Genomic DNA, 19,812 nt, shown 5'->3' with positions numbered 1-19,812 from the left:
ATCTAGGCTGCTCTGAGGACAGCCACCCTCCTGAGAGCTCTGCCTAACACTGGGCCAGTACTCTTCATACCAGTCTCCTGGAGAGGGTGAGGAAGAGGAAGAGAATCCCCTCATGGGGAGGTGAGAAAGAAAGCATCGGGTGGAGGTGGCAGCACCCATTCCTGGTGCCCTTGACCTAAGCTCATTGACATGCCTGGGCCCTGTGTAGCACCCTTGTGTAGCTGTCTTCCCGCCAGCACACATTCCAGAGTGGCTCAGGCCCTGGGGCTGCTCCATCTGCATTCCCAAGTTCCCTGCTGGGCTCCCAGGGTAGTGTGACCTGTGGAAGGAGCGTATTTTCCTTCCCTAGACAGCCAGGCCACTTGGCATGTGATAGTCCCTCTCTAGGCTTCATTTTTCTCACTGGGGGACCAAGGGTCACTACAAGATTAAAGTAGACAACAGGCTTTAACAGAGGTACCAGGAAAAGCCCTGAGGGATGGGAACTGCAGCCAGCACCCTGTCCCAACCTGGTGTCACCACACAGCCTTTGCTGTGGAGAGCAGTGGTCAGGATCCTGGAGCTGAGCAGGCTGAATCGTAACACTGCTCCCTATGGCTAACAGGGTCCTGTGACCACACTATTGATTTCTGTGCCTCAGTTTCTTCTTCCCAGGGGGGCTGAAGTGAGAATCAGGAGAGCTCCTTGCTCAACTTGGTGCTATGCTGGCAGCAAAAACTGCACTCGCGACTACTCTTGTCACTTTTCTTGCAGGCTGTTTTCCACATGCAATCGGTGAAATGCCTTAAGTGTCAGGAGCAGACCCGGGCAGTGCTGCCGTGCCAACATGCCGTGCTGTGCGAGCTCTGTGCTGAGGGCAGTGAGTGCCCCGTCTGTCAGCCCAGCAGGGCCCATACCCTCCAGTCGTGACGCTACAGGACTGGCCCAGCCAGGCCCAGATCTCTCATCTAGGACTTTTAAAAGTATATATATTATATATATAATATATATGTATGTATGTATATGTATATGATTATGTACATGTATACAGTTCTTTGTGTGCAGGTGTGCGTGGTGGCCAGCGTGTGCACAGTGTCTGTGTGTATATCTGTACATAGATATAGACACACACTTTAAAACAGACTTACCAAGCACTTTTTAAAGAAAAGACTATTTTGCAGTCCTCCCCTGCCCACTCCCCACCCTCCCCACTCAGAAACAAAGTCCCCCTTTCTCCCACTGGCCTTGGCAGAGAATGTTTCTGTCTCTTTTTTATGTAGGAACTAACTATTTTTAACTTTTTGCTGGGGCCTGAGTGGGGAGGTTGGGAAGCTAGAGGAGGCTGAGAGGGAGAGAAGCCTTTAGGGCAGGCCCTGCTCCGCCTGCCTCTCCAGCCTAGGGCCTGCAGGAGACTATGGAGGACCCAGGTGCCCCACAGCATACCGGCTTCCCAGCTGTGAGGGCCTCAGGGAGGCCTGAGGCTGTGCTGGGCTTCTAAGCCAGCCTGGCTCCTGGGCTTACCAAATGTGTATTTAGTTCTAGTGACAACTGCCGGGGCTGGCAGGCCATAGCTACGGGGCCAGCTCCACTCCTGCACCTGGGCCCTTGAAGCTCCTGAAGGGGCAAGGCCCAGTTTTATCCCTCAGGTTCTTGAGGCCTGGGGTCCCCCTTAGTTCTTTCCTTCTGGACTCCCCAGAATAGCCTCCCTGGCCCCAGGGCCACCTACCAGGCTGACACTGCCCTCAGCCATCCCTGCCCCATCCCCTCTCTGGTGCGGCCACTGTGTTGTCCGCCCCCTCCCTCTGGCAGCTAGCAGGGCAATTACTGGGGAGGAGTGCGGCCTGAGGACCAAGGGGGGCACAGACCCTGCCCTCCTTACCAGGTGGGGCTCCATATGCATTCCTTGGTGCTCTCTGAGTGCAGCTGACGTCCTGCCTGTCCTGGGCAGACGCCTGTGTGCATGTGTGTGTGTGCCTGTCTGATGTACATTGTGTCTTAGCTCAATTTTGAAAATTGTTCTGTACAGAGAGAGATGCAGCGGGGGTGGGAGGGCAATGCAGGCTGAGGGCAGCAGCCTCGCTCCCAGCACTGGGGGCTAGGTGGGCTTGAGAGGGCTTTGAAGGGTCTGCCCTGGCCCAGACCCCCTTTTGGGCTCAGCACGAAAGGGCTTTCAATGAATCAAGTGGAAACTTTTCCTTTTTTACAAAAATGCAAAAATCAATAGAGCAAACCTATTGGAAATAAACTATGAACTTGCTTTGGTGGCATGTTTATATGGGAGGTGGGCCCCCAGTTGAGCCTTCCAGACCGTGAGGTGGGCAGGAGCCATGCCTCAACCAGACTGCTCAGCTGAAGAGGCCTGGGCCCATTCAAGCCCAGAGGCAGTTCATGTGCCCTCTGACCTGCACCTGTTGGGATTGTGGAGCTGGGACATTAGCCTTGGACACCGACCTCCGAAGCTGTGTAACTTTCTTGTTTAGAGAATTGTCTTCAGGCTGGGTGTGGTGGCGCACACCTGTAATCCCAGCACTTAGGAGGCTGAGGCAGAAGTATTGCTTGGAGTTCGAGACCAGCCTGGGCTACAAAGTGAGCTCAAGGCCAGCCTGAACTGCATAGTGAGACCCTGTCTCAAAAAGACAAAAAAAAAAAAATGAATAAATAAAAGTAAATGGCCTGACAAGCCTTCCAGTGCCTACCTTAGGCCAACAGAAAAATTTCCAAGAGGAACATGGATTTTTAAAAAAATATGTGCTAAGAAAATTTCTAGGGGCAACCTACTTGGGACTCCTTTTGTCTCTTAGAAGCTTTATTTCCCCAATAAATATATTCTGCTCTTAAAAAAAAAAAAAAGGCCAGGCGTGGTGGTACACACCTGTAATCCCAGCACTTGGGAGGCTGAGGCAGTAGGATCTTTGCAAGTTTGAGAGCAACTTGGCCTACAAAGTGAGCTCAGTGGGCTGAGGATATAGCTCAGCGGCATAAGCGCTTGCCTGGCAAGCCTGAGGTCATGAGTTTGATTCCCGGTACCAAAAAAAAACCGAAGTGAGTTCAAGGCCAGCCTGAACTGCATGGCGAGACCCTGTCTCGGACAAAAAGAAAAGAAATTTCTAGGTGACGGGAGCTGTCCAAGGGAGGAGGTGGTGTTCTCAGCAGACACTGCCAGACTGCCTTTTCTCCTGTTCCCTGGTGTCAGTCTCACGCCTGCCAACTCAGAGTCAAAAAATCCATACCAGGACTGCCTCTAATAATGGTCACTCCCTTCCCTTGGGACAGATGGCACCTCTTGGGTAGTTCCCCTCTTGTTCCTCAGGGTACCCCCAGTTCCAGCCACCTGGTCCCTGCACCCCCAGTGGCTGAAGCACAGGCCAGGAGGTAGATGACGAAAGACCCCACACCAGAGCAGCTTTTCCAGGATGGAGCAGAGGCGGGAGATGTTACCCATGGACTCCATGCTGGGATGTGGCACAGAGCTGAGGCCAAGACTCAAAGGGAGGGATGAAGAGTATAAATATTGCTAATAGTGCCGCAAGGGACCACACTCTGGAAAGAGCTCAGGAGGCTCTGGACCCTGGGCCCCCCACTTAATGGGACTCCCAGAACTGTGCAGGGAAGACGCCCCCCCCCCCAACCTTCCAGGGCTCCCCTAGAGGCCAGCCCTTTGTCCATCCACCACCATCACTGCCCTGGCCTTGGGGCATGCTGAGAGGCCTGCTTGGCTCGCTGCCTTCTCAGTCTCACAAAGGCCTGTGCCTCACGATCACCCTTCCGGCTCTCCAACAGCTGCAGGATTGGATCCCCTGTGGAGAGAAGGGTTTGAAGATCAGGTTTGGGGAAGAGGCAGTGCCTGGGAGGGAGGACACAGTACTGGCCCATCTGCCCCTGCCCTACCAGCATGGAAGGAAAACTATGACACACACCAGACAAGCTCACATCCAGATAGATGTAAGACTGGAAGTGCCTGAGATACTGACTTTACTAGGGATTGAACCCAGGGCCTTTGCACAGCCCTAAGTTGCTAAATTGCCCAACCTGAGCTGGAACTTGGACTCTTCCTGCCTTATCCCAGAGGGCTGGAATTATAGGCATGCACCACTATGCCTGGCTTTAATTATTAAAGGTAGGGGGGAAAAAATAGGCTCTGCAGACCAAGTGTAGGTCAAGTAAAAGGAAAATAAGTACTTCTACAGGAGAGAGCAGGTTACTGTGAAGGGACACAGTAGCCAACTTTGTTTTGGGGGGTTTTTTTTTTGTTTGTTTTTGTTTTTTTCTCTGGTACTGGGAACTGAACTCACGACCTTGTGCCTGCCAGGCAGGCGCTTTGCCGTTGAGCTAAATCCCCAGCCCCGTTTTTTGGGGTTTTGTTTTCTTTTGTTTTTGACTCAAAGTCTTGCTGTGTAGCTCAGGTCAACCTCAAACTCCCCATCCTCCTGCATTAGCTCTGTAGTGCTGGGATTAAAAGCATGTGTCGCCACACCTGGCTATTTTTATGTTTCTTTGAGACAGGATCTCACTACACTGCATAGTAATCCAGGCTGCCCTTAGACTTGCTGTGTGGCCCAGGCTGGTTTTGAACTAGTAATCCTCCTGCCTAAGCCTCAAGTGCTGGGATTAAGCCATGCACCACCATGCCCAGCTAATACCTTTTTGTTTTGGGTTTTTTTTTTTAATTTTTAATTTTTTTTTTTGTACCAGGAATCAAATTCATGACCTTGTGCTTGCCAGGCAGGCGCTGTGCCACTGAGCTATATCCCCAGCCCCTGAACTATATCCCCGGCCCTAACCTTTCTAAATGAGACTTGAAGTTAACTCTGTGTCTGTGTAAGGGCCTGTGAAATAGCACTGGTAGTAGTACCTGGTTGGCGGATTTAAGAATGAAACAGTTACTATGCATGAGTGAAGTGCTTAGAACTGGCTCATATGTGCACAAGCGTGCAACCTTTTCCTGTCATCAAGCTTAGGGACCTTTTCACAGGGATGTGACCCCTGCTCAGAAATGCAGGGCTCTCTCTTCAAGTAAGCTTCTTGTGACCTCCCTACCGGGAAAGTCAGATTTTCACTGAGCTTGCTCATTAGAGCAAGAGAGTTTTGAGATGCTTCAGCAGCAGAGTTATGGTGCTTGCTCCAGTGGCGTCCATCTCCCAAAGAAGCATTTCTCCGGGGCCCCTGCCTGAGCTTCCTGGGGGCCCAACCCTTCCCTGCCTTGGGGGCAGACCTACCGTTGGGCATGGGATATGTGAGGGGCAGGCGGGTCTGAGGTGCTTCACCAGGCTCCTCGCAGCCGCTCAGCCCAGGCACTGTGCACAGCGGCAGGAAGGCCTCCCCTTGCAGATCATTGGTCCCCAGAGTGTCATGGTCCAGCACAGTGAGCAGGAGGCACGCCCCATCCTTCCGGCATGGCTCAGCAGGCACCAGGCTAGCAGGACAGAGTCGGGCTCAGACGCCTGCCTACCAGCATTTAGGTCACGCCCTCCTTGCTGACAGGGCCATTGCAAAGTCAGCTCTTGGCCTGTCACCCCTCAGCCTTGTGTTACAACACCTGCTCTGATGATGGGCTGATGCTTTAAACTGGGGCTCCTGGGTCCCCAGGCACATCTGTCTTGGGCAACAAAGCAGCCCCCAAGGACCTCAGGACAGGATCCTTTCCTGGAAGCTTCTGAATCTAAATATATAGGAGCCCATACCTTCCAAGGGAAGCAAACCTGCCCCAGATACCCCTTCCCTGGACCCCATGTGGTCATCTCAGAATCCCCTTGGTGGGGCTTCAGGGAAGAGAAGCCAGAGAAGAGTGAAAACTCACAATTCAAAGGTCTCATCAAACAGTGGGTGAAGATCCTTTTTGTGCTTCTGGGTCTCTCGGGGAGCCAGTTCAGGGAATTCATGCCTGGGCTCCAAGGTCAGCTGGACAAAGGGGTCACTGGAGCCTGGCAGATAGCCCAGGGGAGGGGGCTAGCTCAGTTCTCCCAGCCCCTCACCCAAGCTGTACCACTCAGCAGCACTGCCCCCTCCTGATGATGAAGGGAGTGCACACAGAGCTCCTGCCAATCCCCCTACCAGGGTCCAGGGAGAGGACGTGGGGTGGGAAGCTTCCACTCACCGTTGGAGTCCAGGGGCAGCAGGCTAGAGGCACTGAGCAGCTCCACATGCAGCTTCTGCTCAGAGGAGCGGTAGGAAGCCTTGACCGTGACAGCACCCAGCTGCTCCGAGGTAGTTTCTCCCTGGGCATGGGGAGCACATTGCAAGGTCAGCTGGGGCATAGGGCACAAGGTGCATTCGGGCCGTGGTTGGTGCAGAGGAGGACAGGGAGCCTCACCTGCTGCTGGATGCGGCTGCAGAAGTACTTCTGGATGAGTTCCCGGCTGGAGGCCGCCTGCAGCTCCAGGTCCCTCTGTAGAGCCTAGAACAACAATCAAGCATCCTCCTAAACCTTCGCCCCTAAGCATAGCCAGCCCTGACACTGGCTCACAGAAGAGGCTGAGACACACTTTGAAAGGAAAGCACTGGTGTTATGGGACCACAGGCAGGGGTGGACCCTCAACAGTGTCCAGGGGACACAGGCAGAGGCCCAGATGGCCGGCTTCCGGGGCATGTCCCCCATGCAGATGGACAGAGCCACAGTGCTTTGCAAGGTCCAAACTGAGTAATGCTCTGCTGTGATGTCTTAAAATTTGTAATGTTTGAAGAAGGAGCCACCTTTTTTTTTAACCTTGCTTCTTAATTGATTTTTTTTTTTTCTTTTTGAGACAGGGTCTTACTATGCAGTTCAGGCTGGCCTTGAGCTTACTTTGTAGCCCAGACTGGGCTTGAACTCACAACAGTCCTCCTGCCTCAGCCTCCTGAGTGCTGGGATTACAGGCATGTGCCACCATTCCGGGCTTCTTGTTTGTTTTTTTGAGAGAGGGTGTAGCTATGTAGTCCAAGTTGCCCTTGAAATTACTATGTAGCCCACATTGGCCTCAAACTCACAGCAATTCTCCTGCCTCACCTTTCTTTGTGCTGGGATTACAGGCATGAGCCACCACACCTGGCTAAAGGGCCACTTTTGCATTTTTCACTGAGCCTCACAATTTATGTAGCTGGCCCTGGACACAGGTGAATGCAGAAAGCAGGTCCTCTGACCACCTACTTGGGAGTACACCAAGACCCCTACCTGGAAGGTGGCCGTGTGCAGGGCCTCAGGGGGTAGGCCGCAGCCCTCAGCATGGAAGCAGATCTTCAGGTTCTGGGAAAGACAGCAGAGGTAAGCCCAGGGACCCTTCCCCCAGGGCTGTTATCCCTGTGCTTGGCATTATTACCTGTAGGGCCACCTTCAGCCTGCCAGAGGCCAGGGTTGAGCTGCGCTGGGAGGCAGCCACTTCCACCAGCACCGTGAGTGTGTGGGTCCAGAGCAGGGTTAAAAGGCTGGCCGAGGGTGGAGGGGTGTCAGACATGGGACAGGACAATGGAGGAGGAAGAAGCAAAGATGCTTTGAGAAACGAGAGGCTTTGGGGACCCAGGCCCAACCCTACCCCCATCCCGCCTGTTCCACAGGGGCCAGGGCAGGTAGGTGGCAAAGAGGGAAGCCTGGTCTCCTGAGGGAAAGGGCAAGCAGGGGCAGGAGAAAGTCTTGTCTAGTGTGTCTCTCAGTCTCAGTGAAGGAGCTCCTCAAGAGGACCTTGGACGCACAAACCACGAAAGAGGAGGCAGAAAGTTAGACCCCAGGGCCAGAGTCACCATCGAAGGCAGAATGTAGAAATGTGTAGGATCAAAACAACCACATGGATAAGCATCTACTGCCTGGCAGGGACTATAAAATAATGAGGTCATAGTCCTGAGAATTACCTGAGATTTAACATGTATCAGAGTACAGCCCAGCAGTTAGGTACAAAAAAAAATAAAAAATTGTAGCTAGCCACAATGACTCATGCCTATAATCCCAGCACTCCAGGAAGCTAAGGCAGGAGAATTGCAAACTCAAGGTAAGCCTGGGCAAATTAGCAAGACCCTGTCTCAAAATAATTTTTTTTTTTTAAAAAGTGGTAGGTCAGGAGGTTGAGACAAGAGGATTGCCATGAGGTCAAGGCCAACCTGGGCTACATAGTGAGACTCTGTCTCAAAAAAGAAAAATAAAAGGGCCAGGGATATAGCTCAGCAGCACAAGTGCCTGCCTGGCAAGGATAAGGTCCCAAGTTTGATTCCCAGTACAAAGAAAAGAAGAAAAGAAAAGGGCCAGGCGTGGTGGCACACACCTATAATCCCAGCACTCGGGAGGCTGAGGGAGGAGGATCACTGCAAGTTCAAGACCAGCCTGGGCTACAAAGTGAGCTCAAGGCCGACCCGAACTGCATAGCGAGACCCTGTCTCAAAAAGACCAAAAAAAGAGCAGAAAAGAAAAGAAAAATAAAGTAATGATGTGGCATAGTAATAGAGCCCTTGCCTAAAATGTGAGAGGCCCTGAGTTCAATCACCAGCACTGTTAAAAAAAAAAAAAAAAAAAGGACTCGTGGAGGCCTATGTTAAAAGTAGTTTAGGGCTAGGGATATAGCTCATTGGCATAGGCAATTGTCTGGCAAGCCTGAGGTCATGAGTTCAATTCCCAGTACCAAAAAAAAAAAAAAAAAAGTTTATTTGACATATTTAAGTCTTCATTATACACCAAGCACTGTTCTAAAAGCTTTTGATCAAAATTCTTCTCAATTCTGATTTCTGTGGAAAAAGAAACTGAAAGAAATGGCATAAAATGGCCTAATAAGGTCAGGTTCCAGGACCCTGTCTGCCCAGTGAGGAGAACATTAGTCTAGGAGGTGGGACCAGTGACCTAGAGACAGATCCTGTCAGCATCACTCTATTGATGCTGAGTACTTCCTGCGTGTGGCCCATTTAGTCCTCAGTAGAGGGCGGAACTGAGATCCCTGGCACTGAAAAAGAGGAAATGCCCAAAACCACCAAGGAGTCATGGAGCTGGAGTCTGAACCTGGCCACCCGGAGCCCTTACCCTCAGCCCCCACTCCCTGCTTCAGAAACCCTAAGGGAAGTTGCTTGGCTGGTAGCCCTCACATCAGCGGCCTGTAACATTCTGAGGCAGGAGAAGCAGGCGAGGTGGCCCTAAAGATGGGCCCAGGACTGAGGGAGACAAATTTCAACTAAAGAAGAATGTGTCATGTTCCACGCTGGGTGGTGTGAAATGGGCAGGCTCATAAGCAGGTAGTGAGCTCCCTGTCCCTGGAAGCAAGCATTTAAACAGAGGCTGGTTGTAACTCTAAGGGAGGTCACCAAAAGGATTCACATCATGGCCTACCATGGACACTGGGGCCATAGAGGGGAAGCCTTGAAAAAGTTGGGGGCGGGGGCTGCAACGCACCTGCTGAAGTTCTCTTGTACCAGGTTGGTGTTCATGTAGCAGAGCTTCACCTCCAGGAACTTCATCAAGGGCAGAATGGCCTGGGGAGGTGGTGAGGAGCACAGCTGGCTCACGCTTGTTTTGGCCCCACCCCCAACCCCTTGCCCTAGCCCTGGGAGAGGAAAGAGGACCAGGAGCTCGGTGTGCACAGTTGGCAATGCCTGCTCTGGCCACACCCTGCATAGCCTGTGACCCTGCCACAGTACCACCTACCACAGTGCCACCTTGGGACCTTCACTCTTACTGTTCCTTCCTAGTGCTCTTTCTCTAGAAATCCTCAAGGCTCTTTCTCTTGCTTCCTATAGATCTTCACTTCTCTTTTTTTCTTTTTTTTTTTGGTACCGGGAATCGAACTCAGGACCTTGCGCTTGTCAGGCAGGTGCTTTTGCCGCTGAGCTATATCCCCGGCTTCCTGTAGATCTTGACTCAGCTGTTACCCTCTGAATAAGGCCTTCCCCCAGGTGCTACTTAAAAGTACAACCCTCTGACACTACCCTCCACCCCTTTGTCATTATTTTTCTCTTTGGCCTTAGCTGACACATGGTGTAAGCGTGGTATGCATATTTATGGTTACAGACGTAAGTAAGGCTATAGTGATATATACTCAGCTTTCCTTTTACTCCCCTCACTAGAATGGAAGTGCAAAAAAAGCAGGAATTTTTGACATGTTGTTCACAGATCTATCCTCAATGCTTAAATCAGTGCCTGGCACAAAGTGGATGCTCATTGAACAGTTGATGAATTGACAAATCAGAGGTACACAGCTCTCTTCCCGCTCACAGAGAAGGAGACTGAGTCCATGGCTGCCCATATAAACAGGACAGCAGAGCAAGAAGGCGCTGAGAGGGTGTGTCCCCAGCCCGCTGGTCTGCCAAGCCTAAGCCTTCTCTGCGGCCGCCCCACACGACCGTCGGTTCTGGGAGACCATGTGGAGACCCAGCCGCCCCTCTGAGCATCTAGAAAGGAAACAAGGCCCAGGGAGGCAGCATGCTTTGCTCACCTCTAGGGTACTGATCTCTGACACCCACAAGCCCTTAACCCCTACCCACCTTGGGCCTCCTTCCCATCCCTGGACCCACAGAGCTGGCAGGGCAGTGAAGCTCAGAAGGCAGGAGTCACTCACGTCCTCGGGGAGCACCGACTCTTTGACATCCACGAGTTTCTGGATGTGCCTGGCGATGCCCACCTCCAGCTGGGGACACAAAATGGTAAGTGGGTGGAGGCCAGGGAATGGTGGGAGCTCAGGAGCTCTCACTTGGGGCCTGAGTTTAAGTTGAGGAAGCAGGAAAGGTACATCAGCCCAGGTCCTGCTGGGGACCAGGGTGCGAAAATGTACCTGCTCAGCCAGGGTTTGGACCCCGGTGCGGATCTCATGGCCCAGCCCAGCCAGTGCACTCTGAAGCTGGGTGTGTAGTGTGTTCTGCAGCTGTCCCTGATCCAGCACGGTTCCTACCCGCTGCTCCAGGGCCTCCCATGCCAGCTGGGTGGGCAGCTTGCCGATCACCAGCCGCAGCTGCTCCATGTCATTCACCACCACACACAGCTGGAGACAGGCACAGGCAGAGGGACATGGGCCTTCCAGCACCAGAAGGCTCCATACCCGCCCTAGCCAGCCTCCAGCCCTCTGCTCCGCCCCTTACCATGTCGGCTGCCTGACCCTGGTCCTTCTGGCCTGCAGAAAGGGCCCGGGCCCGGGCCTTTATAAGGCTGCAGTATACCAGAGCCAGTCGGCAGGTGTCCTGCGTGGGGTGGGCAGAAGGGACTGATAAATGGCTGGGGCTCCAGGAAGGCAGACAGGGGGCATGGGAATCTCAGCAACTTTGGGGCATTTAGGATACAGGTCTTGGGGGCTGTTAATGGAAAATCCTGGGAGAAATGGGGCAGGGTCATAGTGAGGTGGTGCTAAGAAGGTGGGAAAGATGCTGCACCTCCACGAATTTGACAGTAATCATGAAGGCCTCCTCTGGGTCTGGCCAGTCCAGCTGCCGGGCGGTGTGACTGATCTGGGCAAAGCAGGTGGACAGATCCACAGCTGATGTGCTGTGCTTGGTCAGTTCACCTAGGGGCACCAGCTAGGAGAAAGGAGGAACCCTTAGAAAGTGAGGTTTGGAGCAAGGACAAACCCATCCTCCCTACTACCAAGCAAACAGCTGGGCAGAGGACTGCACGGAGAACAAGCAGCGCTCTGTCCAGACGCCCCAACCTTCAGGATCTATGGGCAAAGGAAGCCACAGTTAACCCCAGGATATCAGAAACAGTGTTTGGCATGAGGTGCATCAGAGGGGATGTTCAGAGTGGGCTACCAGCTTCTACCATGCCCTGAGGTTCCTGCCCCCACCTCGTCCATCTGCACAGCACGCTGTACCCGCTCCAGTGCCACGCTGTATGTCTTCTGCAGCCAGGAAGGGATGGCTGGCTGGAACCAGTGGTGGAAACCATCCAGGGCCAGGACTCCATCCCTGGGGAGAGCTGGGGCTCAGCCTGGAGATGAGCAGAGCCAGCCCACCCACAGGCAGCCTGCAGCCCACCTGTCTAAAGGAACCGGGCCCAGCTGGCAGAGCTCCTTGAGGCTGATGTAGAGCTGGAACAGACTCTCGCCCATCTCTGGAGACACAGGGCTGCCCACAGCTGACGTGTGGTCCTGCACTCGCTTGGCCACCTACAAGGAAAGGCCTGGTAGGCAGGGATGAGGAGTTGGGCAGAGGGGCTGGCCTGGGGATGGTCGCGGGCCTCACCAGCCACTGCAGCTCCAGGAATGCCACGGAGAAGAGGTCAATCTTGAGGGCACTGGGGGAAAGGCAGCGGTGTGACCCAGTAGCATATACCAGGGTTTTTTTTGTTTGTTTGTTTTTGTTTTTTTGTTTGTTTTTCTTCCGGTACCAGGAATTGAACCCACGACCTTACGCTTGCCAGGCAGGCGCTGTGCCGCTGAGCTAAATCCCCAGCCTCATACCAGGGTTATATATATACCTGGGAAGGCCTGCTACCTCCCAACCTGAGTCTGCTCACTTGTGGAAGATTTTGTTCCATGTGCGCTGGCATTGGTGCAGGTCACCCAAGACGTCTTGTACCAGACTCAGCAAGGCCTTGCCTGCCTCCAGCATGCCCTGGCAGGGACACAGGTGGGCTGAGCAGGACCGCAGAGCCGGGCACCCCGCTACCCATCTCCTGCTCCAGTCCCTACCTGCACCATGGGCTGGTGGTGCTGCTGCTTCAGGTGGAACCATTCAACCGTGCCATTCTGTCAGTAAAGAGGCGGTGAGCAGGGAGGGGTTGTCCGGCCTAGGCATGTGCCCCTCACCCCACCCCAGGCCAGATGCCATACCCGAAGGGCCTCTGTCACCAGCTGGGGCAGCGGAGCGGTGTCCTGGCACAGTTCTCCAAAGGCCTTCATCTTGCACATCTGCACCAGGACTCTGGGTGACAGAGGGCTATGTCCCAATGCCTTCTGCCCCACTCCACCATCGCTCTCCAGCAGGCTCCCCACCCCTGCGGGTGCCCTGCCAAGCCCTTGGCCCGGACCCCTCCGTGGAAGCTACACATAGCCACCGACCTGAGGAGAGACTGCAGCCGGGCTGGGGAGTCAGAGACAGAGAGGGGGAAGACGGAGCGGAACTTCCGGATGAGGGAGAGGCCGTAGGCCAGCAGAGAGGTGAACGAAATGGTCAGCTCCTCCAGCTAGAGTTGAAGATACCCCCAGACAGGAGCTGCTTATGAGCCCCCAGGTCCCCTGTTCCCCTGTTCTTCCCCTCACCCTGCCTGCCCAGCACCCCTCACCCTGCTTACTCTTACACCTACCTGTTCTGCCTTGAGCCGGCCCTGGATCCACTGGTACTCAATGCTGGTGATGGGGTGCAGGAGGCAGCTGCTAGGGAACTCCAGGCTCTGGTAGAGGCGGCTGTAGGCTAGCCACTGCCTGTGGGGACAGGAAGCCCTCAGCCAGGCCCATGCAGAGGGACCATGCCTCTCCTGCTCCAAAATCTAGCGGCTGAAGGTGACCCACAGGATTTTGTCTCCATAGATGTTTTCTAAATCATATCCCACACATACACACACATTTCCCTTTGGAGACAGAGTCTTGCTAAATTGCTCAGGCTGGACTCGAACTTTGGATCCTCTACCTCAGCCTCCCAAAGTGCTGGGATTAAAGGCCTGCACCACTACACCCTGCCCACAGCTGATGTGTGGTCCTGCACTCGCTTATCTCTTAAATTTAACTATTTGTCATTTTACAACTTCAGAATTTCTTGCTTCATTTGAAAATATCAGACTTAGGGATCTGAGTCATCACCCACACGCAGCAAACATCAGGTGGAACTTCCCTTTGGACAACTCAGGGGAAAGAAAGTGACAGAGGTGACGGCTGAGCTGGACAAGGTTCAAGTAAAGAGCATGGAGGGGAGGGAAGAAGACCAACCCAGGAGCAGGCTGAGGTACTGGACACTGCTGCCCCCTGCATTCAGTGCTAGGGCTCTATGGGCAAACCAGGCCCCGCACTATCTGATGTCTGCTACTTCCTTTCACCCCACCCTCATCTTCAGCACTGCCACCTAGAATTGTCCTCCTTCAACCTCCTTCTACCTCCCAAATGCTAAGCTTCAAACCAGGCCCCAGTCATATCCTGTTCTCTTTCCTTCCGTTGGCCAGCACTCTGGGTGTGACCCCACTTCTACTTCTCACAGACCCTGGAGTGTCTGACTTCCTGGTATTCCTAGAACTGGACACGGCCCAGGGGACCTGACAGGCACTCAACACACCTTTGCTGATGTCAGTTAAAGTTTGTTCATTTACTGACTTGGAGGCTATGGCATTGGGAAATGGGGTGGAGCTGGGCCAGGAAGCAAATTCAAATGCCCAGAAGGACTCGGGAGATGTAAGGCAATGGGTCTGATGGCAACTGTGCTGGACAGAGGAGGACCTGCCACTCTGATCTGGACAACCCTGCAATTCCAGTGTTTCTGTTACAAGATCAGCTGGAGACAGGGTTTTTTTTCTTTTTTTCTTTTTTGAGACAGGGTCTCGCTATGCAGTTCAGGCTGGCCTTGAACTCTGTAGCCCAGGCTGGCCTCGAACTCGCAGCCATCCCCGTGCTTCAGCCTCCCAAGTGCTGGGATTATAGGCATCATCAGAGTTTTAAAAGTTGGCAACTGATTAAAATCTTTTTGCTTTTCTTTTTTCTTTTTTTTTTTTTTTTGTCTTTTTGACAAAAAATGTTCTCGCCATGCAGTTCAGGCTGGCCTTGAGCTCACTTTGCAGCCCAGGTCACTCTTGAACTCATAGCGATCCTTCTGCCTCAGCCTCCTGAGTGCTGGGATTACAGGAGTGTGCCACCGCAGCTGGCAACTAATTTAAATCTTAAAGCAGAATTTGGGCCAAAGAGCACTTCTAGAGGGTCAGATTTTAGGCTGCCAGCCTGCAGGTGGGCAGATAATGTGGGGGAAGCTGGTGTCTGCCAACAGCCCCCAGGGGCTCTGTGCAGGGTTGTGCACTCACGCCATGGACTGGTGGAAGTCAGACAGGTCCTTCTGCGTAGCATGGAGAAAGAGGATGGTAGTGGCCGGGGGACTCAGCAACCCATCCCAGGAGGTGCTGCCTACCTGAGGGAGCAGTGCAGGAGTGTCAGGCTCTGACAGGCAGCCTTGGTGACACGCAGTTTGGGAGGGTAGTACCTTGTGCAGGGTGACCTCGTGAGACACGAGCTGCTGCAGAAGGTGGAGGTGCACTGTGTAGCTGGGCTGGGAGCGGCTGGCCACAGTGGCCCTCTGCAAAGAGGCCAGCACAGCTGTGAGTAGAGGGTACAGCCAGCCCTCCCCACCCTGCCCACTGAGGCAGCAGGGCACAGTCCTACCCGCTTGTGAATGAGCTGGAACTGGAGGTGGCACTGGCCACGGTCTGGGTAGGTCTCGGTGCGGGGCTCCAGGGGGTACCACTGGTCATCTCGGCAGCGCAGGTCCTGGCAGGCAGGAGACGCCCTCACACAGTCAGGGATGGGGAAGCAGTTGGGGGTGGACGCCAGGCTCTACTTAGGGCAAACCTGGAGCCTTCCCAGAGCCCCGATGGCCCCTCCTCTCACCTCTTGTTTATGCCCTCTCCTCACCCACCTCACCTGCAGCCTCAGAACCACGTTGCCCAGAAAGTCGTCCTGGCCTTTGTCCTTCCGAGCCTCTTTAAAGATCCTGTTTCAGGTAGGGTTGGTGAGCAAGAAGGGTTAAGGGCCTGAAGGGATCAGGCTGGAATCTGCCCCCCATCGACGGTACCTGGGCCCCAGGGATGGAACCTGCAGCCCAACATCAGGTGCATACAATGTGGGAGGGCAGAAGGAGAACCTCCTTCCCTGTGAGCCCTATGGCACCCACCTTCGAAGACCATGCAGATCTGTAAGCTCCCCAAGCTTCTGTCGGACGGACTCCACAGTGTCCATGTCCCTGGTGGGTCACAGGATTGAGCAAGGGGCAACAAGGGTGCCTCAGATCCCTTCATGGAGGAGGCTCTGCTGCTCTCACCCCAGCCCCCACTTTTTTTTTTTTTTTTTTTTTTTTTGGTCTTTTTGAGACAGAGTCTCCCTGTGTAGTTCAGGTTGGCTTTGAGCTCATTTTGTAGCTCAGGCTGGTCTCAAACACACAAGGATCCTCCTGCCTCAGCCTCCTGAGTGCTAGGATTACAGGCATGTGCCACCACGCCTGGCGCTGTTTTGTTTTGTTTTGTTTTTTACTCTTTTTTGTTTGTTTTTTTCCGGTATCAGGAATTGAACTCACAACCTCGCGCTTGCCAGGCAGGCGTTGTGCCGCTGAGCTAAATCCCAGCCCCTATTTTATTTCTTGACACAGCGTCTTACTATGTAGTTCAGTCTGGCCCTGAATTCACAATGCACCTCAGGCTGGTCTCAAAGTCATGGCGATCCTCCTGCCTCAGCCTCTCAGGGGCTGGGATTACAGGTGTACGCCACCATAACTAGAAGCCCTGTCCCCCTTCTCTTCCCCATCCCTAAAAGAATGCTTGTCACTCACCACATGTCCAGGTGAAAGCTTGCATTTGTTATGTCCTCAAACTCCCTGCAGGAAGAAGAGGGTGTGGTTGAGGCCCTTCTAGGGTTGAAGGTCCTTGTAGGACCCCCACACCAACCCCAGCCCACAAGGACCTCAGCTCCGAGTCCTTGTCCTCCTAAGCTGCCATCCTCAATACCACCCACTGTGTAGTCTCAGGCCCCTTGCAGCTTCTCCTCCCCTCCCAACCTGCATCCCTCCCTTTTCAGGGCAGGACTTCAGGCGACCCCTTCATTCATTAAGAGGGACCTGACTCTCTTTGCCCCACCAGCAAGCAAGGCATGTATGCCATTGATCTATCCTGTGCAGCCTACTGTGTCTAGCCTGCCTGGAGAGCCCAGGGCCAAGCCCCTTTCCAGAAACCCTGAAGACCAGCTGCTCTCATTGCCTGGGGGGACCCTGATGCCCAGAGGAGCCCCAGACAGGGGATGCTGAGCAGGGCCACGTACAGAATAAAGGTCTCATCCCAGACGGGATTGAGCGTCTGGTTGATGACCTGGGTGCGGTGGGTCTGCTCCTCGGGGATGGTGTGCCTCACCACGGCCTTCTGCCGACGCCGGGACCCTGGGCTGCCCCCTGGCATGCCCACCCCCTGCTCGATGCCCAGCAGGCAGTAGGGGTCACTGAATCCTGGGAGGAGGGAAAAGGAGGCACCAGGGAGTTGGCCAGGATCCTTCCTTTGTCCCTCCCAGAGCTGACAGAAGGAAAGGGAAAGCTGGACAGGACCCTTCTTAGCCCAGACACCAAGCACTGAGGCCAGGCCTGGGGGGTTGCGGGGAGACGGGGATTCCCCCACAAGGGGCAGACCGACGAGGAGAAGAAGGATCCAGCAAGAAGCCCCTCAGGGTACTGGGCCATACTCACCACTGACATCTTTGCCCAGGATGCCCTTGGCTTGCTTTACTGTTGCCTTCAGACAAAATACTGGCTTCTAGAGGGATGGGAGGGTGTGGCCTGAGTCCCCAAGAGAGCTCAGTTTTCCAGGTCCCCTCTTGCCCCTGGGCCTCCCTTGCCCCTGGGCCCAGGCTACCTCAAGCTCCCTGGCCTGCTGCAGCATGCGCTTGTGCTCCTCAGGCTGCACCTGGAAGGCCTGGTGGGGAGACAGATGGTGGGGCACATGGACCAGGAAGGGAGGGCTCCTGAGTCCAGCCCGAGGGAAGGTGGCGGGGTAGCGGCTGGGCTCACCTCCTGCAGGTATTGTAGCAGCTCAGAGGCCTCCACCACATGACTGGGCTCCGGCCGCCCCAGGCGGTGCAGGACAGTGTAGAGAGCTTCCTCATAGAGCAGGTCCCGCTGAGACACAGCAGGGTCAGTCACTCCAGGAACCCTACCGCCACTAGCCATCCCTGGCACCAACACTGCATACCCAGAGCAAGGGAGGGCGCCACTCGTGCGGGAGAGGAGATCGAGCCTCAGAAGTACCTCCCTCCTCCCCCAGGGTGCTGCTATCAGCCCCGGCCAGTGGCTGAGGGGCCTTCAGGGAGACGCAGGCCTGCCACCCCCACCCTTGTGCACCTCCATCACTCCGACTCTTACCTCCTGGGGGGAGAAGTGGTAGGATGCAGGGTTGACCTGGGGAGCAAGGTGGAAAGACCAGGTGTCCTTGGAGGACTGCTCATATAGGCAGGAAGGCCCAGGCCTAGGGCAGGGCGGCCCCAGCAGCCCAACCGCCATGGCTACCCATGCTCCACACCTGTTCCCACAGCAGGCCTCCCTGGGGTCTGGTCCCCAGGCTGTGCTGCTCGTTCCCTGGCCTGCTTCGGCTGAGGGCCATGGACGCCCAGCTGGTCCAGAAGCACAGGCCCTCTACCACCTGCCCCCACCCTCTCTTCCTTCCCCAGAGGAAACAGCACTGCTTATCGGCTGGGCCGCCTGCTCCTCACCCCAGCAGCGGAAGTGAGGCCCAGCAGCCGTGGTGGATGCCCCGGGGAGATACCTGTGGGGGCTACCCAGCAGCCTGGGGCAACTCAGGGGGTCTCCAGGCAGGAGGGACACCCTGCCTCACAGAGCTGGTGCCTTTGGAGCTGGAGAAGTAGGGCACAGGGGTCAGAACACCGAGGGGAGGAGCCGGAGAGGCTCAGGCCCCCAACCAGAGAAGCCCATGGTAGCTTGGAGAAAGACCTCCTCTGCCCACCCAGAAGGCTCTGCCTAGAGGCTGGGTCGCCAGGTAGGTGGTGCCAGATAGCCAGGCTCCCGCACCCCAAGATGACTAAGGCCTCCCCAGGCTGGCTCTTCTTCCCACTAAGGCCACTCCTACCTCCTTAGTCATTTGGGCCAGGGGATCCTGCAGGTCTTGAACGTTGCGGCGTCTTATCTTGATGGCCTGGCGCAAGAGAGGAGGGCGCCGCTGGGGGTGGAAGAGGCGAGTGGCCATGGTGGCCGGCTCTGCCCTTCCCTCTGCGGCCCTGCTGCTGTAGGGTGAAGACAGCGAAGCCACAGGATGATGCAAAGAGCCCCGAGGCTGCCACCCTCTGCTGGCGGAGGGTGGGGGAGGGTGATGGGGGGTGGAAGTCAGGGTGTCACCGCCCTGAAGGAGCTGCGTCCCAAGTCCCCCGCCCCTGGGTCTTTCCAGGGTCCTCCCCAGCCCGGAGCTGAAAGTGGGCCTCGTGGGAGGGTGGGGCCCACAGAGCCCGGGAGGGTGCGGTGTGCCCAGCAGGCACAGCAGTGCCCTGCCCTGCCCTGCCCTGCCCACAGGCTGACCTGGGCTGGTGGAGCTCTCCTGCCAGGCTTCTCCAAATGGTCCCCAGGCCTGGGCAGGGTGGGGCAGGCTCAGGTGAGGCTTCCTGAGAGGTGTTTCCTAGCCAGGCAGCCAACTGCTCAGCCTGCTCCACCCCACAGATGACATTCCATGGAGGTGACAGGATCGAGCTGTGCTGGCCAGGGACAGCCCTGTGGCCTTGCCTCACTGTGACGGTCAGTCAGGAGACTGCTCCTTCAAACGCCAGTGTGGAGGCTCAGCCAAGCCCTGGGAGCTCCCGGGAAGGTAGGAGAGGCTGCACAACCAGTCTCTTGGAGGCCGGCAATCCCCAAGAGACAGGAAAGTGGACACTCCAGCCCTTTTTCCCAGAGCTCCTTGACTTGCTTACCTGGGGCTGGGGGCGGGGCACCAGCCTGCCCATGGGGTCTGGTTGTTTCCCACCCTTCCCTCACCTCCAGGTAAGTGGGCAGGCAGGCAGGAGGGCACACACTCCAGTGGCCGGCACCGCGTCATGTCCCAGCTGGGCTGCCAAGTGGTGGCCTCTCACAGAGGGCCTAACCCACCTCCCTGACTCCCAGCCTGAGCCTAGGGCCAGAGCATTGCTACCTGGAGCCAGCAGGGGATGAGGGCGTGGCAGGCAGGCTGGGACTCAGGGCTCACGCTGCCTCCAGCCAGGGGCTGGGGCCTCTGTGGGTACGACGGGGACTGAACGGGCT

At 55.3% G+C, this 19,812-nt stretch overlaps 2 protein-coding genes across 5 annotated transcripts in view; one reads left to right on the top strand and one right to left on the bottom strand.

Moving 5' to 3' along the window:
* Unk (unkempt family zinc finger) overlaps positions 1-2,236 on the top strand; it is a 45,769-nt gene extending 43,533 nt beyond the window's left edge. Inside the window, exon 16 of the mRNA XM_005407478.2 lies at positions 754-2,236. Within this exon, the coding sequence (XP_005407535.1) occupies positions 754-909 (156 nt within the window). The 3' untranslated portion in view covers positions 910-2,236. The remainder of the gene's footprint in view (positions 1-753) is intronic.
* A 1,231-nt stretch (positions 2,237-3,467) lies between these two features.
* Unc13d (unc-13 homolog D (C. elegans)) lies at positions 3,468-19,801 on the bottom strand. 4 transcript variants are annotated; one of them, XM_013506052.1, is made up of 34 exons: positions 19,485-19,801; positions 19,099-19,147; positions 18,656-18,721; positions 17,935-17,970; positions 17,584-17,691; positions 17,429-17,488; positions 17,263-17,329; positions 16,848-17,028; positions 16,363-16,407; positions 15,712-15,780; positions 15,462-15,531; positions 15,204-15,308; positions 15,025-15,117; positions 14,849-14,952; positions 13,154-13,271; positions 12,909-13,033; positions 12,681-12,771; positions 12,540-12,596; positions 12,365-12,462; positions 12,091-12,142; positions 11,884-12,014; positions 11,694-11,814; positions 11,284-11,427; positions 10,996-11,094; positions 10,692-10,898; positions 10,479-10,547; positions 9,317-9,396; positions 7,272-7,377; positions 7,127-7,198; positions 6,290-6,373; positions 6,074-6,194; positions 5,777-5,900; positions 5,196-5,392; positions 3,468-3,776 (listed from the first exon to the last, which is right to left on the bottom strand). In XM_013506052.1, exons 1-34 carry the CDS (start codon positions 19,607-19,609, stop codon positions 3,655-3,657), a joined length of 3,396 nt encoding a protein of 1,131 aa, XP_013361506.1. In that variant the 5' UTR covers positions 19,610-19,801; the 3' UTR covers positions 3,468-3,654. The 4 variants fall into 4 exon arrangements, with proteins under 4 accessions (XP_013361506.1, XP_013361507.1, XP_005407531.1 ...); XM_013506053.1 differs by lacking the exon at positions 19,099-19,147 and having other exon boundaries at positions 19,485-19,532; XM_005407474.2 differs by lacking the exon at positions 19,485-19,801 and having other exon boundaries at positions 18,656-18,809; positions 19,099-19,151.
* Positions 19,802-19,812: the final 11 nt, after the last annotated feature.

The sequence above is a fragment of the Chinchilla lanigera genome, unplaced genomic scaffold, assembly GCF_000276665.1.
Source record: "Chinchilla lanigera isolate Chin_1 unplaced genomic scaffold, ChiLan1.0 scaffold00105, whole genome shotgun sequence".
Classification (NCBI taxonomy): Eukaryota; Metazoa; Chordata; class Mammalia; order Rodentia; family Chinchillidae; genus Chinchilla; species Chinchilla lanigera.
Note: the sequence above shows the minus strand (reverse complement) of the source record. Positions and strands in the feature narration are given on the sequence as shown.

Excerpts from the sequence above, each read along its gene's own strand:
- Unc13d (XM_013506052.1), bottom strand. The coding sequence starts at position 19,609 with ATGACGCGGTGCCGGCCACTGGAGTGTGTGCCCTCCTGCCTGCCTGCC. Across the intron at positions 17,489-17,583 it reads TGCTACAATACCTGCAGGAG|GCCTTCCAGGTGCAGCCTGA; the intron begins GTGAGCCCAGCC and ends TCTCCCCACCAG. Across the intron at positions 10,548-10,691 it reads TCCAAACCCTGGCTGAGCAG|CTGGAGGTGGGCATCGCCAG; the intron begins GTACATTTTCGC and ends TTGTGTCCCCAG.